The 27856-nt window shown below is 37.0% G+C and overlaps 1 protein-coding gene across 1 annotated transcript in view; it reads right to left on the minus strand.

Annotated features, from left to right (window-relative positions):
- The window catches only part of SLC25A12 (solute carrier family 25 member 12), a 106851-nt gene that overhangs the window by 41663 nt on the left and 37332 nt on the right, over positions 1-27856 (minus strand). Inside the window, exons 5-9 of the mRNA XM_047722159.1 lie at positions 24055-24194; positions 11058-11204; positions 8749-8887; positions 7999-8092; positions 6319-6403 (exon numbers count right to left, since the gene is read on the minus strand). Of these exons, the coding sequence (XP_047578115.1) occupies positions 6319-6403; positions 7999-8092; positions 8749-8887; positions 11058-11204; positions 24055-24194 (605 nt within the window). The remainder of the gene's footprint in view (positions 1-6318; positions 6404-7998; positions 8093-8748; positions 8888-11057; positions 11205-24054; positions 24195-27856) is intronic.

A 27856-nucleotide genomic window follows, 5' to 3' on the forward strand; every position in this document is an offset into this window, starting at 1 on the left:
AATGTTTGATTGTGATCTCTGTAAGCAGAGATCTTTTAAAAAGCTCATTATGCTTGCCAGTATTGTAGTTCAATAGACTCTATAGTAAAAAGGAAAATAAATAAATAGTATTTGATGATATGCAAAATGAAACCCTTGTAAAACCCTTGGCCAAAAAAAAAAATTAGTAGAGCACCATTATTTCAAATAATATCAGCACATATTTTACAAATCTCAACTATTACACTATACTAAATTTATTATAATCCAATTAGGTAAAAATGTACATCTATTATGTACAAAACTGAATTTAGTATGTGGAAGAAACCATCATAAAAAAAGGTGGAAAATTACAGAGTAGTACATCACCACGATCTTGTAGGAAATACATTTTTTCCTATCAAGTTAGCCCAAGCAACTACCCAGCCATCCATTATGTTTAATTTACATGCTGTAACAAAAGTGAGCAATTAATAATTGGAAGCTGATATTTTTATCTGAAATCTAATAAGGGAAAGAGTAGGATATTTTAACAATATCCTACTACAATGAGTATAAGACTAATTTTGATTCACTCATAGAATAGCGAAAAATGGGCCATCTGAAAAGTTAATTACTTTTTGTTTTTCTTATAACTATAATAATAACACTAATTTTAGACTTTGTAGAGATGTACTATCTCCCAAAGGGTGAGAGTATTCTACCAAGTACTCAAGACCTGGGACCTAATGCAGCCCTCAGGGGCCCAATGTTTTTCAAACTTCTGTAAATAAACTCCTTTGTGAGACAACCAGGAAGAGGCTTTCAGCAATTTCTCTCCACCGTGAGACCACACTAGACTAATTTTTCAGTCAGTCCTCTGTGCATACAAAGGTAAGATGTCCATTTTATGGACAGGACTAAAGACTTGCTACAGGTCTCATCAGATGGGGAACAAGCAGAGCAATGGCCCAGTTTCCTGTCCACCCAAGAATGATGTGACTCTTCATCATTCTTCAAGTCAACAGCTCTAACAACTCTTTGCAATTGAACGCTCCTGCCAGGAAGATTTTAAGCATCTACCCCAATACATGATTTCATTTATAAATCATACATAGTTACATTGTACTAATAATATCTATAAGAATTGAAAAGTAATATACTTTATTAAATTACATATAGTATGCATTTTAGGGGCACCTGGGTGGCTTAGTCATTAAGTGTCTGCCTTCAGCTCAGGTCACCATCCTAGGGTCCTCAGATCCAGCCCCACGGCAGGCTCCCTACTTAGCAGGAAGCCTGCTTCTCCCTCTCCTACTCCCCCTGCCTGTGTTCCCTCTCTCACTATGTCTCTCTCTGTCAAATAAATAAATAAATAAAATCTTTAAAGAAAAAACAGATAGTACGCATTTTAAACATACACAAAAGTAGAAATTATAAAGAATGAGATGGAATGTTTTTTTAAAAATTTAATTTTCAGGGGTGCCTGGGTGGCTCAGTGGGTTATAGCCTCTGCCTTCGGCTCAGGTCATGATCCCAGGGTCCTGGGATCAAGCCCTGCATCGGGCCCTCTTCTCAGCAGGGAACCTGCTTCCCCTTCTCTCTCTGCCTAACTCTCTGCCTACTTGTGATCTCTGTCAAATAAATAAATAAAATATTTTTTAAAAATTTTATTTTCATTTATTAATCCAAAAATATTTTTGGGATCACTTCTATGTATTATATTGACTAAATATGCCTCAGTTTTTTAAACATGGACTGAACAAAATGAAGCTAACCAGTTAATTCTGATTACTCTGTTTCAAAGTTAACATAGTTGAAAACACAATGAGTATCTTCACAGCAAAGATGATGTTTTTAACATATGTTTTGAAGAAATTCTAGTAATGGCATTTTAGCTTAGATTTAAAAATCCTTTAAAATCAATGTGGCTGTTATGCTACCTTTTAAACACAGCAAATATAGGGTTTTTAAAAGTTTTTATTTAGATTCCAGTTCATTAACATACAGTGTAATATTAGTTTCAGGTGTACAATATAGTGATTCAACACTGCCATAGAACACCCAGTGCTCATCACAAGTGTCATCCTTAATCCCCATCACCTGTGTCACCCATCCCCTCACCCCCGACTCACCACCCCTCTGGTAACCATCAGTGTGTTCTCTATAGTTCAGAGTCTGTTTTTGGACAGAAATATATTTTTAACTTCTAAAAACATGCACATAAAGCTTTTTTCCAAAATGGAGTTTCTCAATCACAAAACTGTGTGAAAATAAGCTCCATTCTCAGAGATTATTATTGTTTTTTTTAAAGATTTTACTTATTTATTTGACAGAGAAAGAGATCACAAGTAGGCAGAGAAGCAGGCAGAGAGAGAGGAGGAAGTAGGCTCCCTGCTGAGCAGAGAGCCCAATGCGGGGCTCAATCCCAGGACCCTGGGATGACCTGAGCCGAAGGCAGAGGCATTAACCCACTGAGCCACCCTGGCGCCCCTAGATTATTATTTTTAACTATGTCTCCTTTCAAAAGAATATGTTGAACTAAAACTCACAGATGAAATGGGCTATGATCCCAAATAAGAAGCCAGTAACCACTAATTCTTATTCATATGAAAAGGCTCTCTCCTGTGTTCAACCACACACATTTTCTTTTTTCTTTTTCTTTAAGGTTTTATTTATTTATTTGAGAGAGAGAGAATGAGAGGGAGCATGAGAGGAGAGAGGTCATTGGGAGAAACGGACTCCCTGCCAAGAAGGGAGCCGGATGTGGGACTCAATCCCAGGATTCAAGGATCATGACCTGAGCCAAAGGCAGTCACTTAACCGAGCCACCCAGGTGCCCACACACATTTTCTTTAACCTGTCTTCCTTTAAAGAATGTTTATAAGTCCTACAAAACTGTATGAAAACTAAAGAATTATAGTGTTCTTTAATTCTTAGCTAAAAACATCTCTATAAATATACAAATGCCTAAATGGTTTTTGGCCTCCACCCTTATTAAACAGCATTTTTATTTTTTAAAGTACAATATATGGTCAGTAAGAAGGTTTTTTTAAGCTTAGCTAGCACTGTAACTTATGGTTCACTTGTATTCAGGTATGTAAATTAATTTAATTAATGCTATAGATTTCACTTCATGAATATTCATAAGTAGAAATGCTACTGTAGCTGTCTTTCCTGTTAATGACTGTGTACTGAATTTTTAGCATTTAGGCTGAAAGAAAATACTCAGCACTAAGAACAAGATCGCCTACCGTGAGCAAATGGGCCAAAGGAAAAGACACTCTTTTCCTTAAGGTTATGATTATGATCATGAAAGTGATATTTAATAAGATTAATTAAGTGTTTTTCAAAGCAAAATAAGAGTTGAGAATCTTAACTGATTTTTAACCTGCTCCCTAAGCATATGTGTATGATAGGAAATGACTTGAGACCTCATTTGATAGTAGAAAGTTCTTATGCTTTTGTTGCTGAATGTATCTCATTCTATAAATGAGAATTAGGGGCTCCTGGGTGGCTCAGTGGGTTAAGGCCTCTGCCTTCAGCTCGGGTCATGATCCCAGGGTCCTGGAATCGAGCCCCACATCGGGCTCTCTGCTCAGTGGGGAGCCTGCTTCCTCCTCTCTCTCTGCCTGCCTCTCTGCCTACTTGTGATCTCCATCTGTCAAATAAATAAATAAAATCTTAAAAAAAAATGAGAATTAGATAAGGCAAGATCATGCCAGTAAAAAAGTCAAGCTACCTAACCAAAACACAGCTTCAGGCTGGATGCCAACCCAATAAAAAGAACCACCCCTTCAACATAGCACACTATTAATGGAGAAAAGAAAAGGAAGGAAAAGCGGAAGATTACACAGGGGAAGAAAAAAGCTAGATTTTAATACCTCCTGAAATGTATGATTGGAATGGAAATAAGTCCAGGGAAAATAAAACAAAATTCCTTGCGTATAAGTCACGCCTGGATTTGAATTCAATATTCTCGCCCTTATAAAATAAGATTTAAGGGTCTGTGAGTTTTTTGTTTTGTTTTTTAGATACCACCTTTAAGTGAAATGAAATGCTATTTGTCTTTCTCTGACTTCGTTCACTTAGCATAATACCCTCTAGGTCTATCCACGGTGTCACAAATGGCAAGATCTCATTCTTTTTTATGACTGAATTATATTCCCGTGTGTGTGTGTGTGTGTGTGTGTGTGTGTGTGTGTGTGCATACGTAACACATCTTTCTTATCCATTCATCTACTGATGCTCGCTTGGGTTACTTCCATATCTTAGCTGTTGTAAATAATGGTTGCCAGAGGGAAAGTGGGTGGGGGGTGGGCAAATTAGATAAAGGGGATTAAGAGGTGCAAACTTCCAGTTATAAAATATATATGTCACAGAGATAAAAAGTATGGCACAGGAAATATAATCAGTTATTTTGTAAGCTATATTAATAGACCTATTAACACTGAAAAATACCTCCCTTTGAAATGCAATTTTTTAAACATCAAGACCAAATTTTTATAAATGTATACTACAAAAATGCAAAATTCAATTCACTGAGCTCTTTGAATATTACAATGTCTCAATTATTTAATAAATTCATTAAATTTTATAAATCAATGAATTGGAATAAATCCACCTATTTTTTTTTTTTTAAGATTTTATTTGACAAACAGAGATCACAGGCAGAGAGGCAGCCAGAGAGAGAGGAAGGGAAGCAGGCTCTCTGCTGAGCAGAGAGCCCGACTCGGGGCTCGATCCCAGGACCCTGGGATCATGACCTGAGCCGAAGGCAGAGGCTTTAACCCACTGAGCCACCCAGGTGCCCCAAATCCACCTATTTTTTAAAGGATCTGAGAACATTCGGTGGAAATAAACTTTGATGGCAACAGATAAGAATTTTTTGCTATTAAAGAAGCTAAACTTCACTACTTGTAATGGGTTACAGGTATACTTTAATCTTCAGGAAACTTTATTCCATTCCAAGAAAAGAAAGTATTAACATAAAAAGCAATATTTTCCATTTTTAATCTACGTATCTAACTAAAAAGTTCTTGTTTATTATGTAAAGTAGAAGAAGAAATTCTAATTAGCTTCAGAGGGAGAATCCTCATTCCATGGACCTCAAGTAGAAGAAAAATTTCCTACCAAATTTCCCAAAGTGAGCCCGACGTACATGCCCGATCTTTCATTAGCACACGTGGCTATTCACCTGTGTGGCAGCATTAAAGAAAAAGCAAACTTGGGCTCTTTCTGTGACATGCCCATTTAGTTTTTTCTCTCTCTCTGTTTCCAGTCTTCTTCCCCATCTCCCCACACCCTTTCAGTGTCTCCTAGGGCACCACAGTCTCCTAAGGAATCACGTGGGACACAGGCCTCATCTATTAAAGCAGGGAGATAGCAGAAGGACAGGGAGTAGCCCTCCTAATCCTCACCCCTAACACAAAGCCATGTGACCATCACTACAACTGAGACCGCCTCTGAACACTACAGAAGTTAAAGGTTTCAGTTTAAAACAAGACCTAAAAAAATAAAACTACTGTTCCGGTCTACCCTTCCATGTAGTATCATGGGGTTTATTTTCCCACTAAGATAGATTTTTTTCTTTAAAGATTTTATTTATTCATTTGATAGAGAGCTAGAGAGCACAAGTAGGCAAAGAGGCAGGGAGAGGGAGAAGCAGGCTCTCCATTGAGCAAAGAGCCCAATGCAGGGCTCGATCCCAGACCCTGGGATCATGACCTAAGCTGAAGGCAGACGCTTAACCGACTGAGCTACCCAGGTGCCCCTAAGATAGTATTTTTGAAATCAGAAATGGGACTGTATTAACTTTATGGGACTCATAGCTATTGTTTTAAATCATCCTTTAAGAAAAAAATGCTTACATTTTGTAGTAATAGTAAAGGTTTTCTTTCTGGTTCATTAATTACATAGTTTTCCTGCATTACTGTAATCTATAAAGCACAATCTCAGTGAAAGATTTATTTCATTAGAAGAATGTTTTATATTTTAAAAACCCTATAAATATCAGTCTGATGATTCAAAGTGAACTTAACACTGATAGCTAAATGTCACTATACAAATGAAAGGAAAAGACTAGTAGTTCTAGGAAGAAGGAAGTCCAGCCCATGTATGTCTGCACTCTTACTTTCCTTTTCTTAATAGCTAAAAGAAAAAAAAAACATAAATTTAGTTCCTCATAAAAATACTTCATGAGGGTGGGTGTAAAAGTTCTACAAAGGTAATCTTTGAGCTAAGTCAGATCTTTTTCTAGAAAGTAGTTTTTAATTTTCATAGCATTCACAGGCTCTAGGCCACCGTGTACATGATTTCAGCATTCTGGGGGGGCGATTCTATTTACGAGATGCCTCCTACCTGTCTCTGAAGTTCTGCCAGGTTGTAAGGTAAGGCCCCCTCCGCCAACGGGGCTATTCTCTCAATATCTGCCAAAGTCAAGCGCCTTCAGGCAAAAATAGGGAAAAGGAAAATTGTCAGACACCAACAAACTCCTCATACCAAGATCATATTTCTTCAGAAACAAAAACAAAGGAGTGGAGAAAAAAACTATGCTTTAAAAGTAGTATTTCTCTATTTACCCAGATCATTTTTTAGTAGAGGAAAAAATCTCCAGGCCCAGGTTCCCACAACAAAAAGCAAAAGACCCCAGAAAAATAATGTGGAGTACACAAATTTAATAAGACTCCAATGATACATAATAAAAGAAAAGAACTAGTATTACCAGAAGAAAAGTATAGACATTGACAGTTCGTACATAACTAAACATATTCATCTGGCATACATATTTAATGCACAGGTACAAAGTATCTTGAGAAGGATAAACACAAAACTGATAAATACTGGAGGCCCTTAATGATAAACAAATAAAAGCACAAAGGTAGAACAGACTTTTTATGGCACCCTCTTTTGAGCTCCAAGTTTTGAACCATAAACTACTGTTTTCCAAAAACTTACTTAAAAATAAGTATGCTCCATGAACTAGGTAGGTCACTTCAGATTGTTTTGAAAAGCACTTTTTTGAAACTGTTTTATCATGAAGGAGGCTCAGTACCTTTGCTAAAAATATGAATTCTAGATGGATGAGATATGGCCTGACGTTTCACGTTAATCACCAGAGATGGGGTGATCCATTCTGTATCATATCCAGCCTAACAATTCATTATGTAGCAAGAAGGCAATAAATCACCCAGGTATACTCAGCTTCTATTAGTCCTCAGCTCTACCATTAAAACTCATTTTTCAGATATTCCTACACTTAAATAGTTACTAAAGGCATCTAAAAAAAATCTTATTACTTAATGGAGCATAAGTCCCCCACCCCACAAATCCTGCCAGAGTTAAAGTTTTTTCTTTTATTTGCAAAAGAACTTTGCAAATTAAAAACTCTCAATGTGCTTTGTTTTGTTTTGTTTTGTTTTTTTTAGTCTATAAAATGAAAGCATAAAACATCTAAGCTTGTCTGGGATGATAAGCATGGTGATAATGTCACAGGCCTATTTAACAAAAATGATACCCTCTAACAAAAAATGATATATACTATTCAGCAAAATGAATATTTACAATAAACCAATAACATTATAAGACTCCTGAACATGTACTTCAGTTTATTTGATAAACTTGGGCAAATTTTCACAAATCTCTTACATGTAATCGAGTCCAGATGAAATCATTTTTTCCCATCCCTCTCTTACTTCTCACTCCCCTCTACTCTTATTTTTCTTCCCTCCCCCATTTCCCTCTCTCAAGCCCCTTAAGCTAACCCTGCTCTTTTCTTTTACCTCTCTCCATCTCTTCCTTCCCTTCCCCCATCCTCTTTTCCTTTTCCCTTTCCTTTCTCCCCTTCTCTCTGTCCATCTCCTCGACCTAAAGATCTATCCTCCTGTCTCTCCCTCCTCCCGTTTCTCATATTGCCTATCTTTCTTTGAATTTGTGGACTGCATTAACTACTGTTAAAATGAACTGAAAGCATACCCTTGTTTTACATGTTAAAGAAACTGTCCTATAATAAATATCACAAAAAGTTACTGAAATAGTTACCCTGTAGCATTATATAAGTCTGCAAGTTGGTAGAGGATATCAATTTCTAGTGGAGTGACCTGTCCATAGCGTATGGCACTCTGCGCAAATTCCTCTAGAAGAAAAAGAAAGTATTTTAAAATCTGAAAAGATTCTTAATATGCTTGTACTTTAACCAACTATGATCTGAAAGCTGAAGGCATCTTAGTATTATTTTAAAAATATAAAACTGAATTTAAATACCTAAGTTTAACTATGAAATTCTGAAAGCTGGCAAAAGATAAGATATTAACATCATGAACAGCAAAACCAGACAAATTAACTTCAAAGATGAAGCGATCTCTTTAGAATCCCCTCTTTTATCTTGTTTCTTTGCTTTGGTCTCCAGGGTTATAAGATAAAAGAATTTGCTATTCTCCAATCACCTAAACACCCTACTAAAATAGAGCAAAAAGAACAGGCTTGCCCATCTTTCTGGGGCAACTCTTTCCTAGAACAAACAAGCTGCCGCCGCACTGCCACTGACCAATTTGACAGATTGGGCCAAGGTTCTTTTCAAAACTGTCAAAGCACTTTTCCATTCCTGACCCCAGCATCCCATTAATTCCACCTGGGTTTTTGGAAATCACTAGGGCCCAAGTGAAGCATATACACATAGCAACATACTTTCTAGATCTGGCTTCAGAGGGGTAAACTTAGACCAACCTCATGTGCTAGATAAAGAAAAGTGAAAATGCAGACACAGATCAATACATATTTTTAAAGTCTTACCTTTTGTGACTTCAACATCTTTCCTTGTGCCGGCTAGAGTGCTGTAAATCTTACGAACAAGCTCCATGTTGTTCAGTAAGGAGTTAAATGCATTGAAGTAGGAGAAGCTGACCTGATGTGAGATACTTCCCCCAGCTGCCTAGGAAATGACAACAGAAAAAGTGTAAAAAACAAATGAAAACAAAAAAACACATTTAAGGACACTACACTTCTCCCAAAGAAGATCCAAAGGACTCTTCATTATTAAAGTGATTAACAACCAGTCCATAAATACAAAGAAAGTATCATACTGAAACACTCAGTGCATTTCACGCCCTCAGGGAGGTCTATGTAATTTAGGTTTTAAGGAAGAAAGCAACATCTGGAAGTTGGACTTCACGGTTCATCTACCTATAAGGTCAGAAACAACAAATACAATTATCACAGATCAAAAACAATGGTTATTTAAACAAGATTTTCAAGATCCTCAACTACGGAACTCTTGCTAGTCCAGCATAATTCAAACATCAATGTACAACATAAAGAGTATTTTTTTAAACTTGCTTTTATTCCTATACAGATACATAAAAACCAGTGCTAACTACATTTTAAGACTATTTCACTGTATCAGCCCTCCTAATCTTTTCTTTCTTTTTTTTTTTTTTTTAAAGGCGACTGTTATAATTAAGATATTTAACAGTCTGTGCTGGGCTCTACATCATGAAAGGTACAACTACCATAAACTCCAAAAAATGTAGAGAAAATCTAGGGAGGATTTATTCACCAGAAATTAGATCTTCAGTGGAATGGTGCAAAAGAGGCTCGTGCCTGAGGAGCAATGGGGGGCAATGTGGCCTTCATTACTTCTCCAGGGTGAGGAGGTAAGCTCTCCCTCTGCCTACCAGTTGGACATAAACTCAAAGAGAATATTTTTCATAGTTTATAAAGCCTAATTTCTAAGCCAGGAGTCAGAGGAACCCAATGATTAAAAACATTCTCTATTAAAAACTCAAAGAAATGCTTATGGAAATACCAGCGTGACCTTAATCATAAAGGTCTACTGAGAACAGTGTAGGTAATGATAGGCACCCATCCCTCACACACATGCCTTAACCCAAATATAGATGATATGTGTGTTAGCCTGAATTTGGATGCCGGTGACCCAGAAGCAGAACTCAAATTATTTATTACATTCCTTCAGGAATTGAAATGCCATTTGGTAAGCTGAAGCTATAATAGGTCTATGTGACCCAATTGGAAAAGATTAAATGGGTCCCCTCACTCCAAGGCACTGAGTGATTCCTTCCCTAGGATAGCCCCCCCACCACAACCACCACTTTCCTCCCTCTCTCCCTTTCTTTCCTTCCTTCTCTCATTTTTTGGCTGGGGTATGAGGTGAGGGTTCAGGGAGTGGGAGATGGGTGTCAAGGAGGTGAAATGTGTAGGACAAGGTGACATGCTCCATGTTCAAATTCACTGAAGAAAAAGAACAGAAGTTGATCTTTCTACCCTGGTCTAAATCAGGGATAATGATCTTCAGCTGAAACAACAAAAGTATTCACTGGCTTCCCTCCATTTAAAACAAGCAGCAATCAAAAACTTATACGTAAGTACAATGCATGAACAAGAAAACTGGTAAGTGAGGAAGGTTTCACCACTCTTTGTGAGGAAGTGAATGACATCAGTTTGCTATGGTCCAGATGGTTACTTGTTGAGATTAGCAGTTTGACAGAACAAAAACAGAAAAACAAAACAAAACAAAAAAAACCCATCTGGTCCATGCAGACTGAATGCACAGGTGAAGGGGCAGAGAGAGGAGGGAGCCACAGAGGCTGATGCCCACATATTTCCTCCATACCTTCTGCCTCGGCCATGGTTATTAAAACAGTGTAGAGGCCAGTGATGATTCCTCTAGCAAACAGCACCCTGCAGGCAACAGAGGAAGGAGCCATCTTTATAGCAAGGCTTTGGGAGCCTGGTGGGATGGAAAGAGGCCAAAGTGAAGGCAGCAGTGTCTGGGAGAGGTACTATCACTGGAAAAAGTAATTACACACCCTTGTCTACAAACTCCTTGTTTTCTTTGGTTGGACTCTATAAATGGAAATAAACAATTTGGAAATACATGAAAGCAAGATGGTGGCTCTGAGAAAGCTATGATCTGGGGAAATTCACCATCACCCCCACCTCCCTCACACATACCTGTTTACCTTCTGTAACCAAACATAAAGTTAGAATAGTTGAGACTCCGATGGGTCCACAGAGGCAAGCCGGGACCCAACGGTTCAAAATTTTTAAAGAAACAGAAAATGGAGCACTTGTTTTCTACTTACTGAAACTAAGTTCTCCTCCACGAAGGGAGTAAGCATGTGAGACCGAATGGTAACCATGATGTCACTGAAATCCAAACCGGAAATCATGCCACTTTTGCTTTTGTCTTTCAGCGCAAAGGCTTGTCTTGCATGTTCCAGTTGTAGCTCCTAGAGAGAAAAGTTGGAAATAGGACATTAGATTGATCAAAGCACATCCCAATTGCATGTTTTGAAGAGGAAGGACACCATTAAACATTAAAAGATGTTTAAATTTATTTTAAACATTCATGTCTTGGGGTGCCTGGGTGACTCAGAGGGTTAGGCCTCTGCCTTGGGCCCAGGTCATGATCTCAGAGTCCTGGGATCAAGCCCCGAATCGGGCTCTCTGCTTGGCAGGGGGGCCTGCTTCCCCCCTCTCTCTCTGCCTACCTCTCTGCCTACTTGTGATCTCTTTCTCTGTCAAATAAATAAATAAAATCTTTAAAAAAAATCCATATCTTGGCTTTAATATTATACACACTGGACTCCACAGCACTGTTAGTAAATATGAAAATAGCTCCCATTTCCATGCACAGGAATTAAGCTTTAACACCATTTATAAAATATTATGGACAAGGTTACCTTTGGAATAATTAATATACATTTGGACAACTACAATTAAATGAATATTAAATCAAGCAAGAAGTAGGCTATGTTCAATATGCTCTAGATGACAGGCTGTAATATTTAGTGTTATATAAAACTTTCTTCTCTAATTTTCTTTAAAGGGACATCTTTCTTTTTAAGATTTTATTTATCTGAGAGAAAGAGAGCAAGCGCACACAGAGGGAGAGAGAGAGTGAGAAGCAAAAGCAGATTCCCCAGTAAGCAGAGAACCTGATGTGGGGGCTCGATCTCAGGACCCTGGGATCATGACCTGAGTCTAAGGCAGACACTCCACCGACTGATCCACCCAGGCACCCGTAAGGACATCTTTTCTATATGTGGGTGCTCAAATGAAAACTGAGGAATGTGTGGTTTGACCATAATTACCAAATTCACATATAAGAGAGTGCTTGCCTCCTCCTCTAAAAGAAGCAATACATTTGATCATTATCTCTCTCTCCAACAGAACAAGTTTTTTCATTGTTTTTTAAAATATTTTATTTAATTATTTGTGTGAGGGAGAGAGCGTACAAGCAGGGGGAGCGGCAGGCAGAGGGAGAAGCAGACTCCCTGCCTAGCAAGGAGTCTGACGCGGGACTTGATCCCAGGACCCTGGGATCATGACCTGAGCTGAAGGCAGATGCTTAACCAACTGAGCCACCCAGGCATCCCAGCAACAAAACAAGTTTCTAAAATATTTTTTCTTAACAGGTTGGCAGGCTAGAGACAAGTATATGAAAACTACTAAATCTTTCAATAGTCATAACTTAAAAAAATTAGATGAGGGGGCGCCTCGGTGGCTCAGTGTGTTAAGGCCTCTGCCTTCGGCCCAGGTCATGATCCCGGGGTCCTGGGATCGAGCCCCGCATCGGGCTGTCTGCTCTGCAGGGAGCCTGCTTCATCTTCTCTCTCTCTCTCTCTGCCTGCCTCTCTGCCTACTTGTGATCTCTGTCTGTCAAATAAATAAATAAAATCTTTAAAAAAAAATTAGATGATAACACTGAGGAAAACATCTAAATATTGTAACACCTATCATCAAACATCTAAATGTTTGGATTTCCTTGAAAAGAGCAACAGGAATGGAGAACTAAAACTCAACTGATAAGTACAAAATTAACAACCAGCATGATTTGACAAAGTTTTCTTTTCCCCCTCTTCTACTTTTTAAAAAAATCTTAAACTATCTATTGAGATAAAATTAACAAAGTCATAATATATTTAAAATGTGAAACATGATTTGATATACGCACTGTGAGACTGTGAAAGGAGTCTCACCATGTTAAGTAACACATCCATTACCTCACATAGTTATCTTTTTTTATGAGACCATTCAAATTCTACTCTTTTGGCAAATTTCAATTATACAGGGGTGCCTAGGTGATACAGTCGGTTAAGTGTCCAACTCTTGATTTCAGTTTAGATTGTGACCGCAGGATCCTGAGATTGAGCCAGTGTTGGGCTCCACTCACAGGGTGGAGTCTGCCCCTCCCCCACCTCTCTAAAATAAACAGTCTATTTAAAAAATTTCAATTATACAACACAGTATTATTCATAGTCACCATGACACACTGTACATCCTCAGACCTTCCTCATGTTATAATTGAAAGTTTGTAACCTTTTTCCAGTTTCTCCTGCTTTCTCTCACCACCCCACTCCTCAATGAGCCCCTGGCAACCACTATTCTACTTTGTGTTGCTATGTGTTCAACTTTTTTTTTTAAGATTCTACATAGAAGTGATATCTTGTAATATGGCTTTCTCTGTCTGGCTTGTTTCACATAGTGCAATGTCCCCCAAGTTCATCAAAGTTATTGCAAAGGACAGGACTTTCTTCTTTTTTTTCCAGTGAATACTATGCTAGTGTGTGTGTCTGTGTGTGTGTGTGTGTGTGTGTGTGCACACACACATATTCTTTATCCATTTATCCGCCAATGGACACTTAGGTTTCTTCCATACCTTGGCTATTGTGATAATGCTACAATAAACATGGGAGTACAACTACCTCTTTGAAATAGTGACTTTTTTTCTGCTTTGGATACATACCCAGAAGTGGGACTGCTGGATCATAAGGTGGTTCTATTTTTAATTTCCTGATGAGCCTCCAAACTGTTTTCCATAGTGGCTGTACCTGTTTACATTGACACCAACAATGTTCAAGGGTTCCCTTTTCTCCACATGCTTGCCAGCATTTGTTGTCTCTGGTCTTTTGATAATAGACAGCCTATCAAATATGAAGTAACATCTCATCGTGGTTTTAATTTTTTTTTTTAAGATTTTATTTATTTATTTGTCAGAGAGAGAGAGAGAGCACAGGCAGACAGAGTGGCAGGCAGAGGCAGAGGGAGAAGCAGGCTCCTCACAGAACAAGGAGCCCGATGTGGGTCTTGATCCCAGGACGCTGGGATCATGACCTGAGCCGAAGGCAGCTGCTTAACCAACTGAGCCACCCAGGCGTCCCTCATCGTGGTTTTAATTTGCGTATCTCTGATCGCAAGGTTGAAAACTTCTATACCTCTTGGCCATTTGTAGGTCTTCCTTGGGAAAATGACTATTCAGGTCCCTTGCCCATTTTTATTTATATATATATATGTATGTAACTGAATTGTATAAGTTCCTTGTATATTTTAGATATTAATCCCTTATCAGATATGTGGTTTGCAAATATTCTCTCCCATTCCAGTGGCTGCCTTTTCATTTTGTCGATTGCTTTCTTTACTGTGCAGCTTTTCATGTTGATGTTATCCTACTTGTTTGTTTTTGCTTTTGCTGCCTTTGCTTTCGGTGTCAAATTTTAAAAATCATTGCCAAGACTGAAGTCAAGGAAATTACCTACTGTGTTTTCTTCTAAGAGTTTAAAGTTTCAGGTCTTATGCTCAAGTTTTTAATTCATTTTGAGTTGCTTTTGGTGTATGGTATAAGATAGTTCAGTTTCATTCTTTTGCATGCGGATATCCAGTTTTTCCAACACTGTTTATTAAAAACACTACCCTTCCTCCATTGTGTATTCTTAACTCTTTTGTCAGAAATTAATTGACCATATATGCATGGGTTCGTTTCAGGGCTATTTTGTTCCATTTATCTATGTGCCTGTCTTTTGACAAAACCATACTGTTTTGAGTACAATAGCCTCATACTATAGTTTAAATTCAGAAAGTGTGCGGTCTCCAGCTTTGTTCTTCTCAAAATTGCTTTGGCTCTTTGGGGTCTTTTGTGGTTCCATACAAATTTTATGACTGTTTCTCTAGTTCTGTTAAAAAGTACTATTGGAATTTGATAGTGACTGCGTTGAATCCACAGATCACTTTGGGTAGTATATACATTTTAACAATATTAATTCTTTGAATAAATGAACACAATTATTTTTCCATTTATTTGTGTCTTCTTCAACTTCTTTCATCAGTGGCTTACAGTTTTCAGTGACCAGATTTTTCACTTTCTTGGTTAAATTTATTCCTAAGTATTTGATTCTTTTTGATGTTCTACAAATGGGATTGTTTTTCTTAATTTCTCTTTTTCATAGTTCACTGTTAATGTACAGAAATGCAACTGGTTTTGTATCTTGATTTTGTACCCTGAAACTTTCCTGAAGCCAATTATCAGTGCTAACTTTGTGTGTGTGTGTGTATGTGTGTGTGTATACTTTTTTAGGGTTTTCTATATATATCATGGCATCTGCAAAAAGGGACAATTTCATTTCTTCCCTTCTAATTTGGATGTCTTTTATTTTTTTTTCTAGACTAATTGTTCTGGCTAAAGCTTCCAGTACTTTTTAACCCACTGAGCCACCCAGGCGCCCAGCTTCCAGTACTTTTTAAAATAAAAGTTGTAAGAGTGGCCATCCTTGTCTTTTTCCTGATCTTAAAAGCTCTCAGCTTCTCACTGCTGAGCATAATTTGAGTTATGGGCTTGTCATGTATGTGCTTTATTATGTTGAGGAATATTCCATCTACAGCTAATTTGCTAAGCATTTTTATCATGAAAGGATATTGAATTTTGTCAAATGTGTATCTGTATCTATTGAGATGATCATATGATTTTATTCTTTATCTTGTTAATATGGTATACCACATGTAATGATTTACATATGATGAATTCTCCTAGCATTCTAGCAATAAGTCCCACTTTATCATGGTGTATGCTTCTTTTTATGTACTATTAAATTCAGTTTACTGGGCACCTGGGTGGCCTAGTTAAGTGTCTGCCTTCGGCTCAGGTCATGATCCCAGGGTCCTGGGATCAGTCTTGCACCAGGCTCCCTGCTCAGCAGAGAGCCTGCTTCTCCTTCTCCCTCTGCCTGCTACTCTGCCTACTTGTGCTCTATCTCTCTGTCAAGTAAATAAATAATTTTTAAAAATCTTTAAAATTCTGTTTACTAATATTTTGTTGAGGCCATCTGTATCTATCTTCATCAGAAATACTGACCTGTAGTTTTCTTTTCTTGCAGAGTCCTTGTCTGGCTTTGGTATCAGGGTTAACACTGGTCTTGTAAAGTGAATTTGGAAGTTTACCCTCCTCATCTACTTTTTGGAAGAGTCTGAGAAAGACTGGTATTACCTCTTCTTTAGATGTTGATAGTATTCACCAGGAAAACCATCTGGTCTTATAGTTGTCTTTTTGGGAGGGTTTTTAAATTTTTTTTTAAATATTTATTTATTTATTTATTTATTTATTTGACAGACAGAGATCACACGTAGGCAGAGAGAGGAGGAAGCAGGCTCCCTGCTGAGCAGAGAGCCTGATGCAGATGCGGGGCTCCATGCCAGGAGCCTGGGATCATGACCTGAGCTGAAGGCAGAGGCTTTAACCCACTGAGCCACCCAGGCGCCCCTTTTGGGAGGTTTTTTTAATTACTGACTCAACCTTCTTGCTAGTAATTGGTCTGTTTAGATTTTTTATTTCTTCATGATTCAGAATTGGTAGGATATGTTTTTAGGAATTTATCCATGTCTTCTAGGTTATCTCATTTGTTGGCATAGAAATATTCAAAGTAGTTTCTTATGATCCTTGGTATTTCTCTTATCATTTATGTCTCTTTCGTTTCTAAGTCTTTTTTTCCTCAAACTAAACATCTGTCGATTTTGTTTATCTTAAAAAAATACAGTTCTCAATTTTATTGATCTTTTCTATTGTGTCTCTAGTTATTATATTTCCTTTTTTTCCTGCCTTGACTTTGGTTATTTTCTTCCTTCTGCCGACTTTGGCCTCAGTTTATTCTTCTTCTAGCTCCTTGAGATGTAAAGGGAGATTCTTTATTTTTTTCTCAATGTCGGTGCTTATTACTATAAACTTCCCTCTTAGAATTGCTTTTGCTGCTTCTCATACATTTTGGTATGTTGTGTTTTCATTTTCATTTGTCTCATGACACTTTTTGATTTTCCTTTTGATTTATTCTATGATTATCAATTATTCAGGAATGTGTTGTACAATCTCCACATATTTGTGAATTCTGTCCTCTTCTACTTTCTTCATTCCCCCTACTCACTCCATTCCTTCCTATCACCTCCAACCATATCACTCAAATGAAACAGGAATTTTAGGTCTTTATTTCAACCTTAAAATATTGTTGGAAGTATCCCCCACAGAAAGAATATTCCTAAGCGGCATCAGAAATAGACACAGGTCCACTCCATGTCTGATATGTTTTGCCTTCCTCACTTCTCCTTTTTTCCTCCTTCTTTATGTTTTTGTCAAGTCTTTGTCTTCTCCATCTATATGTCTTAGTCTCTCAGAAATATCCAGTGGCAACCATGGACACGATGAAGCCTTATTAATGACACTCGGTACTGGAGAAAATGTGGACCTTTATATTAAAGACAAAGCAGAATCCTCATTGCAAGAGTAATGCTGGAAGGATAGATTTTCTGTTTTCTATTAGGTTAACAAATGGAGGACTCCTAAGTATCTTTTAAAAATACATAGGGAAAGTACCACAGATGAAACTGTAGAGGGTATCAGATTGGCTTCCAAATGGTCCAGGAGGAAGCACAGTGGAGACTATAGACAAAATAAGACTGGCCAACAGTTAATAACTGCTAAAGCTGGTTGATGGGTACATGGAAATTCATTACAATGTTCTATTTTTAAATATACTTAAAGTCTTTCAAAATAAAAAGGTTAAAAAATTAACATTAAGGACTTAAAATGAGAAGCAAAACAAAGGGGAAAAAAAGAAGGTTCCTATCTAAAGCTCTCCAGTTTATGTAGTATAAGTAATGTATCAGGGTAGAATTAGATATTCCTTAATAAATGTGAGGGAACCAAAGACAAGAACAAACCATCTTTAGAGAAACCTTAAAAAACACGAGTTGAGGGAGCCTGGGTGGCTCAGTGGGTTAAGCCGCTGCCTTCAGCTCAGGTCATGATCTCAGGGTCCTGGGATCGAGTCCCGCATCGGGCTCTCTGCTCAGCGGGGAGCCTGCTTCTCTCTCTCTCTCTCTCTCTCTCTCTCTGCCTGCCTCTCTGTCTACTTGTGATCTCTCTCTGTCAAATAAACAAATAAAATCTTTAAAAAAAAAAAAAAAAAACACGAGTTGGAAGAACATTTCCTTCTTAATTTTATTTTTTTCTTTCAATATTTTATTTAAATTCAAATTCGTATAGTGTAGTTTTATTTTCGGGGATCATTTCCTTTTTTAAATAATCATGTCTCAAATAAATAATATTTTCAACTTTTCCAGTTTGTGCATTTTACAGTGTCAGTCGGATAGGCACTAAATGTGCAAGTGTTAGAACAAGCACTGGGTTCTACAAACAACCACACCTACAGGATATAGTGTTCAAACTGTGATCATGTGCATAAAGAAAAACAATATCCTAGGCTTATAAAAGATAAAATACCTAAAGATACTCTAAAAAGACACTTCAATCTTAAAAGATAAAGATACTCTAATAAATAAAAAATAAAACAAGTCCACTTTCAGATTTCAAGTGTGGATAGGGGAACTGAAGGAAAGGGTAAAAAAATGAAGTTATGCTCATGTTAAAATGTATTTCATCTAACTATGAGATGAAAACAGCTGAGCTTCAGAAACTGTGGCAGTGAATGAGAATGACTAGTAATGTAACTCTGGTGTCTTCTAAAACTCCACTCTTTGCTAAAATCACAGAAAAGGAACTAAAAACAGACACTCAAGGACAAAGAGAACAGAAAAGAAGATAGCAACTACATTTTTAAGATTAGAGAGCAGAAAGGCAAGTGACAGATAAGCAGACTCAAGAAAACTGGACATGGAAAAAGCCAAAAAGCAATTCAATGACTAAGACCCCTCAAATCCAAGACCCCCCAAAACACTCAGGAATTGGCTACACTAGTACCTGCAGAAGTGACAGTGAAAGTGGAACTACAGATAGGAGGTTTAGAGGGAAGTCTGTTTAAAATGCAGTCAGTCACCTGCATTGCTTCACTGTAGCCAGGATTCTGCCCTTTCCCAAGCCTGGGAGAAGACTAGAGGTTCACTGCCTTGAGAATGTATCAGAGGCTCTTCAGACTAGGGGAGACCAGGTGCAGTTGAAAAGAGGTAAGTCAATGAAAGTCCATCTTCATACTGAATGTTGAGACCTCCAGCCCTCCTCTCTTATTCAGCAACCAGAATGTCAAAAGCCAGACTGAATATTCCAGGTGGGATGCAAAAGAAAAGACCTGAACATACAGACATTAGAGGGACCCCAAAAGAACAGCCCAGCCAGCGAACTTTACAATAAGGTCAAGAGTTAATAAAGTAGTACCATGAACTCAATAAGCCTTAATCTTAAATATGAGCAGAAGTCCAATGACAATCAGACATGAGTAAAGCCAAACAAAGAAATACAAACAAAGAAAAAGAAACTTGGAGAAAACAGACATTTCACAGGGGAAGGAAGAAAACACCTTCAATATCTTTGGAGAAGGGAGAAGTAAAGCACATCCATGAAAAGAGAATATGCTATTTTTTAAAAAGGAATATTCAGTTCTTTTTAACTGAAAATTTGAAATGTAACAAAATTAGAACTTAATAAAATGTTCAAAAGTAGAAGAGAAGAAAAAACTAAATCATACATTCAATATGCTTACCATATTAAATGAAAGAAAGAAAATAAATAAGAAAAGTAATGAGAATATTTTCAAGGGGCGCCTGGGTGGCTCAGTGGGTTAAGCCTCTGCCTTGGGCTCAGGTCATGATCTCTGGGTCCTGGGATCGAGCCCTGCATTGGGCTCTCTGCTTAGCAGGGAGCCTGGTTCCCCTCTCTCTCTGCCTGCCACTCTGCATACTTGTGATCTCTCTTTCTCTGTTAAATAAATAAAATCTTTAAAAACAAAACAAAACAAAAGAATATTTTCAAGAATTGAGGGACAAAAGTTTTCTAATTCAAAGAGCCCACTGAATGCCCCGCACCAAGGAATATCATCATGAAATTTCAACATACTGAAGAAAAGGGAAAAAAAAACCTTCCAGAATGAATAAATGTTTCAAAACAGAATCAAGAATGAGACTGGCACTGGATTTTTCAGTGGCAAAACAGGAAGCAAGAAAATAAAAGAGAAATGTTTTCAAAATTAGGAGGAAAATAATTCCTAGTAGAATTCTATACCCAATCAGGCACCTGGGTGGCTCAGTCAGTTAAGCATCTAATTAAGGCTCAGGTCATGATCCCAGGGTGCTGGGATCGAGCCCCACATTGGCTCCCTGTTCAGTGGGGAGTGCTTCTCTTTCCTGCCCCTCTTTCAATCCTTCTCTAATAACTAAATAAAATCTTAAAAAAAAAAAAAAAAAGAATTCTATACCCAATCATACTAAGTGTAAACAGTGCAGAGTTTTTCAGATTTGGAAAGTCTCACAAAAAAATTATTTTACTTTCCTCAAGAAGCCCTTGCAGGAAGCATTCCACCAAAAAGAATAAAGGAAGAGATGGAATACAAAAAACAGGAGAGTCAACATAAAAGAAAAACAAATGGATTTCCCATGGTAAAGGTAGATGACAGACGGACAGACTCACAGCTATGCAAAAAGTACAAACGCTAGCCTGCAACCATGAAGCAGGTGAGAAAGTTCCAAGAAAATCGTGCAGGGGCTGTGGAAAACAGTCTGGCAATTCTTCAAAAAGTTAAAGATAAAATTATGTGACAGCAATTTCATATCTAGGGATATACTCAAAAGATTTGGAAACAGGTATTCAAACAAATACATGTACTCCAATGTTCACAAGTGCCAAGAGGTGAGGTGAGAACAACCCAAGTGTCCATCAACTGATGAATGGATAGACAAAATATTGTATATGTATGCAATGGGATATTATTCAACTGTAAAAAGGAGTAAGGTAGTAACACATGCTACAACATGGATAATCCTCGAAAACATTATGCAAAGTGAGAAAAGGCCAGACATAAAAAGTCATATTGTATAATTCCACCAGCAGTGGTCTTCCTTTATCCATGGGTCTTTATCTAAGACCCCTAAATGGATGCCTGACACTGCACATAGAACTAAACCCTATATATACTGTTTTTCCCCCATACATACATACATACAATGAAGTTTAATTCCTAAATTGGACATAATAAGAGATTAACAGTAATCACTAAAATAATGATAAAAAATGATAAAAAAATAATTTATTACATTGCAATAAAAGTTATGTGAATGTGGTCTCTTTCTCTCTTGTCCTCTTCAAATATCTTACGGTACTGTACTCACCCTTCTTCTTGTGATAACTTGAGGTGATAAAATGCCTAAGTGATAAGATACTTGAAGTTAGGTGCATGGTGTGAGCATTGTGACATAGCATTAGGCTACTACTGAACTTCTGATGATACATCAGAAGGGGGATTATCTGCTTCTGGGCCGCGGCTGACCGCAGGTACACTGAAACCACAAAAAGCAAAACTGTAAATAATGTGGGGGGGCTACTGCATATGCACTATGCAGAGGAAGTAAATCCACAGAGGCGAAGGTAGTTTGGTGGCTGCCAGGAGCTGAGGAGAAACAGGAATGAGGAGTGACTGCTTAATGAGTACAGAGGGGTTTTTCTGGTAATGAAAGGTTTGGGAATAAGACAAAGGTGGTAGTTGCACAACACTGTGGATTGTACTAAATGCTACTAAATCATGCACTTTTACATGGTTAATTTTACGTTAAGTGAATTTTACCTGGATTTTTTAAAAAAGAAAAAGCTCCTAGAGAGCTCCAAGAAGACAAAATTGATAGAATGAACACCTAATGTTGTAAATATATTAAAATGAGATGTTAATGACTGAGGCAAAATTTAAGAATGAATTAGCATTAATACATAGAAAACTAAACAAATAAGAACTAGAAATCCTAAGAAAAGTAATCATATTAGTCACGCATAGTATTTATAAAATTATCGTAATTAAAATATGATTACTGATCTAAGCAGAATCATAACATAATGATACGGATGATGGAGACAAAAAGTATCCAAGTCTGTGGGATAGAGAGAGAGGGGTGAAAGAATCAGCTCCTAATCTTCCACAGTTCAAATTCAATGAAAAATACCTAAAAGTGAACATTTTTAAAGTAGAGTACAAAACCACAGAAGACCCCATATAGCCATGCAATCTTGAGAAAGAATAATAAAGCTGGAGGTATGACAGTCCCAGATTTCAAGATATACTACAAAGCTCTAGTAATCAAAACAGTGTGGTACTGGCACAAAAATACACATAGATCAATGAAACAGAACAGAGAGCGTAGAAATGAACCCACAATTATATGGTCAATTAATGTACAACAAAACAGGAAAGAATATATAATGAGGAAAAGACAGTCTCTTCTATAAATGGTGCTAGGAAACTGGACAAAACTATGCAAAAGAATGACACTGGACCACTTTCTTACACCACACACAAAAATAAACTTAAAATGGATTAAAGACCTAAATATAAGAGCTGAGACCGTGAAACCCCTAGGAGAAAACATAGGCAGGAATCTCACTGACACTGGCCTTAGCAACATTTCTCTAAATATGTCTCCTGAGGCAAGGGAAACAAAATCAAAAGTAAACTGTTGGGACTACACCAAAATAAAAAGCTTTTGCACAGCAAAGGAAACCATCAGCAAAAGAAAAAGATAATGTAGTTAATGGGAGAAAATATTTGCAGAAAAACAGGCAGAGGAGATGAACACACATTTTTCCAAGACAACATCTAGATGGCCAACACAGTCCATTAAGCAACCAACTCTTGGTTTCAGTTCAGATTGTGATCTCAGGATTGAGCCCTGTGTTGGGCTCTGCTCAGCTCAGAGTCTGCTTAAGACACTCTCACTTTCTCCCTCTGCCCCTTTATCCCACCATGCTCTCTCTCTAAAATAAATAAATAACTCTTTAAAACACACACACACAGACACAATGAGATATTACCTCACATCTACTAGAATGGCTAGTATTAGAAACATAAGAAATCACAAGTATTGTTGAGGATGTAGAGAAAGGGAACCCTCAGGCTCTGTTGGTGGGAATGCAAATTGGTGCAGCCACTGTACAAAAACAGCATGGAGGCTCCTGTTAATTAAAGACAGAAGCACCATACAATCCAATAATTCCACTACTTGGTATTTACCCAAAGAAAATGAAAACACTAATTTGAAAAGATATGTGAACCCCTATGTTTATTGCAACTTTATTTACAATAGCCAAGATACCTGGAAGCAACCCAAGTATCCCTTGATACATAAATAAGGAAGATGTGGTATACATACAATGGAATATTACTTAGCCATTAAAAAAAATGAGATCCTGCCATTTACAGCAGTAGTGACAGACCTAGAGGGTATTATGCTAACTGAAGTAAGTCAGACAAAGACAAATACCATATGATTTTACTTATATGTGGAATCTAAAAAATAAAACAAATAAACAAAGCAGAAACAGACCCATAAATACAGAGAACTAGTGGTTGTCAGAGGGGAAGCATGTGGGGGATGGGCAAAATGGGTGAAGGAAAGAGGGGTGTACGGGTTTCCATTTATGGCATGAATAAGTTGGGGATGAAAGGCACTGCATAGGGAATATAATGCACAGTACTACAGCAGCATTGTATGGGGACAGACAGTAGGTAGACTTGTGGTGAGCACAGAATAGGCAATCACCATGTTGTTCACCTGAAACTAATTTAACATTGTGTGTGAACTATACTTCAATTAAAAAAAGAGATTTTAAAAAAGTAGAAGTGCCAACGTGGGTTTATTATTTAAAGCTATGGAAGTAATCACCAAAAGAAACAATTATAGGAGTTTTAAAAAGTTGCCTCGGGAGTGGGAAATGAAAAATGGGCGTGTAATGCCACAAGGAATTGCTATTTTTGGTAACAAAACTAAAAAGGAAGGAAGTGGAAGAGAAATGACGTGTATTATACCAGTTATGAAAACTAAGCTCACCTGGAGAAACTGTGTGAATTCTGTGTAGTTAAGATGCTTCTTCCGATTATGCCCAAAATGCAGTCGGATAAATTCACAGTCCCAGTTAAAAGGGATATGATGATGAATAATAGTTTGTCCAAATATTTCTTTGACATTTTCTTAAAAGGGAAAACAAAAATAAATAAATTATATCTGGAGTAAGTAGTTTAGTCCACTGCAATGTTCCTACAGAAAGAAATTAAGAGAAATTTCAAGTCAATATTATCTGCTTCTATTAAGATTAGCTGCAAAATTTTTTGTGCCCAGAAACCCATGCACAGGAACACAACTGATACAAAATATAATTTTACACTTAAGATTGTGTACCATTACATATAAGGCCATAAGATTCTTAATTTCTCCTGATTTTATTTTAATTAGGAAGTGATTTATATCTTGCACTACAAATGGCTGCTACTTTGCATTCCAGTAAAAAATCAATAGTGTTTTCCCGATTCCTCAAGGAGTCGAATTAAGCCCTTTATCAGAAGCATGAATACCTAAATTACAGTATAATGCAATATTTGTCATACTAAGTATGGTTTGATTGAGGCTTGATTATTACATTCACACTAGCCTGAATGTCTATTGAAGATAGGTATAAGAAATACTACCAAAAGCATATCATTAGCTCAGCAGCAAGCACCTTATTAAAAGCTTCTGATATTGTCAAAAATATGGTCTTGACACAAAGCTTCAAAATCCCCATAAAAAGCATGATTATTAGTCCCAACTATTAAAAATATTTTAAGATAAGTGAAATTAGTGATTCACTTTTAAATAAAGAAGGACTAAACACAGTACACTAACTTTTAGATAGGAACAAGTCAAGCTGTGTAACATACAACCAAAACACTCTGACAGCTTGTCTTCATGCACTAACAACGTCAGTCACTTTCTTACACAGTTCTACACTTACAATAAAAGTCAATTCACGAATGACTGGTACTTTAACAAGCATAGACTGGATAACCTAATTCAGAAGCTCATGCCAAAAAAAAAAAAGGAAAAAAGAATCATTAGCAAAGTTAAGAAAGCAGGAAGCCTGTTTTACTGATGTCTTAAGAACAAAAATTATGGGACGCCTGGGTGGCTCAGCTGGTTAAGCAGCTGCCTTCGGCTCAGGTCGTGATCCCAGCCTCCTGGGATCGAGTCCCACATCGGGCTCCTTGCTCAGCAGAGAGCCTACTTCTCCCTCTGCCTCTGCCTGCCACTCTATCTGCCTCTGCTCACTCTCTCTGTTAAATAAAAAATTTAAAAAAAAAAAAAAAAAAAAAAATCACAGGGGCTGTGGTGTGTTCTTTAAAAAAAAAAAAAAAAAAAAAAAAAAAAAAAAAAAAAAAAAAAAGAACAAAAATTATTTTCAAGTTTATGCCAATTGTATTAGTGGAAGTGTTTTACCATCCATAGCTATCAATTTTACTAATTAGTGGAAGTTTAATGTTTTATAATCTCCAACTATGCTCTTTTCTCTAATTTCTGCAAATTCTTTGAATAAGATACCAATCTCACATTGTAAATGGTTTAATGGATTCCCTTTAGTTTTATATACCTTTTTTTCTTGATAAAAGCATTGCTATTGGGAGAATAAGAAGGTGGAAGAATCCGGAACTGGAAATCCTACCAGTCTGGACTCAATGTAACAGCTCCGAATAGGTCACAGCTATCAGTAAGTTGGAAGAAGGCATTGGATGTCACTGGGGAGATGGGATTCTCATCTTTCCTTTCAGATGGAATGTAACATTTATTTCTTGCCTAATTAGCAACACTGTGTCAGAGTTTACAAATCATGTTGAATTATTTTCACCTTCCATAAACCCATATTAAATATATGGGTTTTTGTTTCTAAAAACAAAAAAAAAAATTAACTCAGTAGCAATTCATGGGTTCCTGGCTTTTAATCAATACAAAAGTTCACCCTTAAACCTACATCACATTTCAACAGTTGTAAAATATGCTAAAATTTGTAAGATAGTTAAAATAATAAGGGTTACAAAAAATATTTAGAGCCAAATATGGGAGATCAGTGAAGATTTTTTATGATCTTTAATTAACCAGCTGCTCTATTCCCAAATTAATCACATTGATTTCTTATATTTAAGGTCTGAGTGTTAAACTAAGGAAACATGAAAAAATTAATGGAAAGCAGAACAGAATAACTTAAGTTATGGATGCCTGGGTGGCTCAGTTGGTTGAGCGACTGCCTTCGGCTCAGGTCATGATCCTAGAGTCCCAGGACTGAGTCCTGCGTCTGGCTCACTGCTCAGCAAGGACTCTTCTCCCTCTGAACCTCTTCCCTCTCATGCTCTCTCTTTCATTCTCTCTCAAATAAATAAATAAAATATTTTAAAAAAGAGAATAACTTAATATATATATATTTATTTTAAATATTAAGTGTATGAAAGGGAATAAGTTACTTTATGATAACCTTTATTTTAAAGGTCACAAGTCCTAAAACTCAACTATAAGAGTTGATAAGAAATGCACATAATACTACCTAGAGAAGTTTTATATAATGGTGGAATAAAACTGAATTCCCTTTATATGATCAGAAAATATTAGAATATTAGTGTGAAACTAATCAAATACAAAGATTCAAAATCTTTCAAACTACAAAAATTTAATTATGAAACTGTTTTCTACAATCACAAAATGGATACTTACGAACCAAAGTTACAATGTCTGACTTACACTCAAAAAAAGTTCCATAATAAAAACTTTAACTAAAGTCCTGTTTTGTAAACTTCCTAACAACCTCCAAACAAGCTGTTAGAATATCTTTGAAACAATTAAAGTGGTAGCTTAAATTACTCATAGTAATCTCCCCAAATATCGAAGTGTCCTTTTCCATGAGTACTTGTTTCAACATTTCCTACTTCTCACACTTTGTATGTGGTTTTATTATGACCACTAATATGTGCTATATTTTATTAACCACCCCTACCCGACACTTTTAATTACTTTAACTATGTCACAGGCTACAACTATAGTTACTAGGAATAACAAAATTTCCAACCTACTTTGGCACCTCTTGATGTGTCCCACTTCCCTTCTGTTATTATTTTCACTACCAGCTGCCTAAGGCTAATTCAGGAAGCTTACAAAAATAATTAGTACAACTATTGTTTTAAGGTCCAATTCATAATCACCACTTTACCAGGATGCACTTATCAAAAAAAAAAAAAAAAAAAGTTATACAAAAGCTCCAGAACTGGAGAGTTTCTACTTGTGTGAGGCAATAGCTCAAAGAGATGATGTTCTTATCTTACCCAATTTTATCAAGTTCTGTGTGACATGAAAGAGAACCCCAATAATCTCAAATATTCCCAGGGCAACTAACTGAAACTGCACAGAAAGTTTTCCCCCCAGAGAGAATCCCGTCTTTCCAGTGGCAAACAAGGGTCTTTGGCTCTAGGCAGCACTCCTTGGAGTACTATTTGAGTGGCCATAGCTCCGGCCTAGATGAAAGAGCTATGACAGTCACATCTTAGGCAGCAAGATCATGATCTAGTGTTTTATACTAGCCCGGTTTTGCTATGGGATATAGGAATCCATTCGTTTTCTGACATATAGAAAACAATAGACCACTTTTTCACTTCCTGCAGAGCATGGGCTTATGAAAGAGATGGTTTATAATTCCTCTGAAAATGGAATTGGGGCCAGACACAAAAGTCGCCTGTCATTATGTTCTCTTTGCTCAAAGGAAAGGAGGGCAGGTAATGGTGACAACTGTGATTAAGTAAAAATGTTCACAGACGTGTAACATTAGTCAGTTTAGCTG

This window comes from Lutra lutra, chromosome 3 (assembly GCF_902655055.1).
Source record: "Lutra lutra chromosome 3, mLutLut1.2, whole genome shotgun sequence".
In the NCBI taxonomy this organism is placed as follows: Eukaryota; Metazoa; Chordata; class Mammalia; order Carnivora; family Mustelidae; genus Lutra; species Lutra lutra.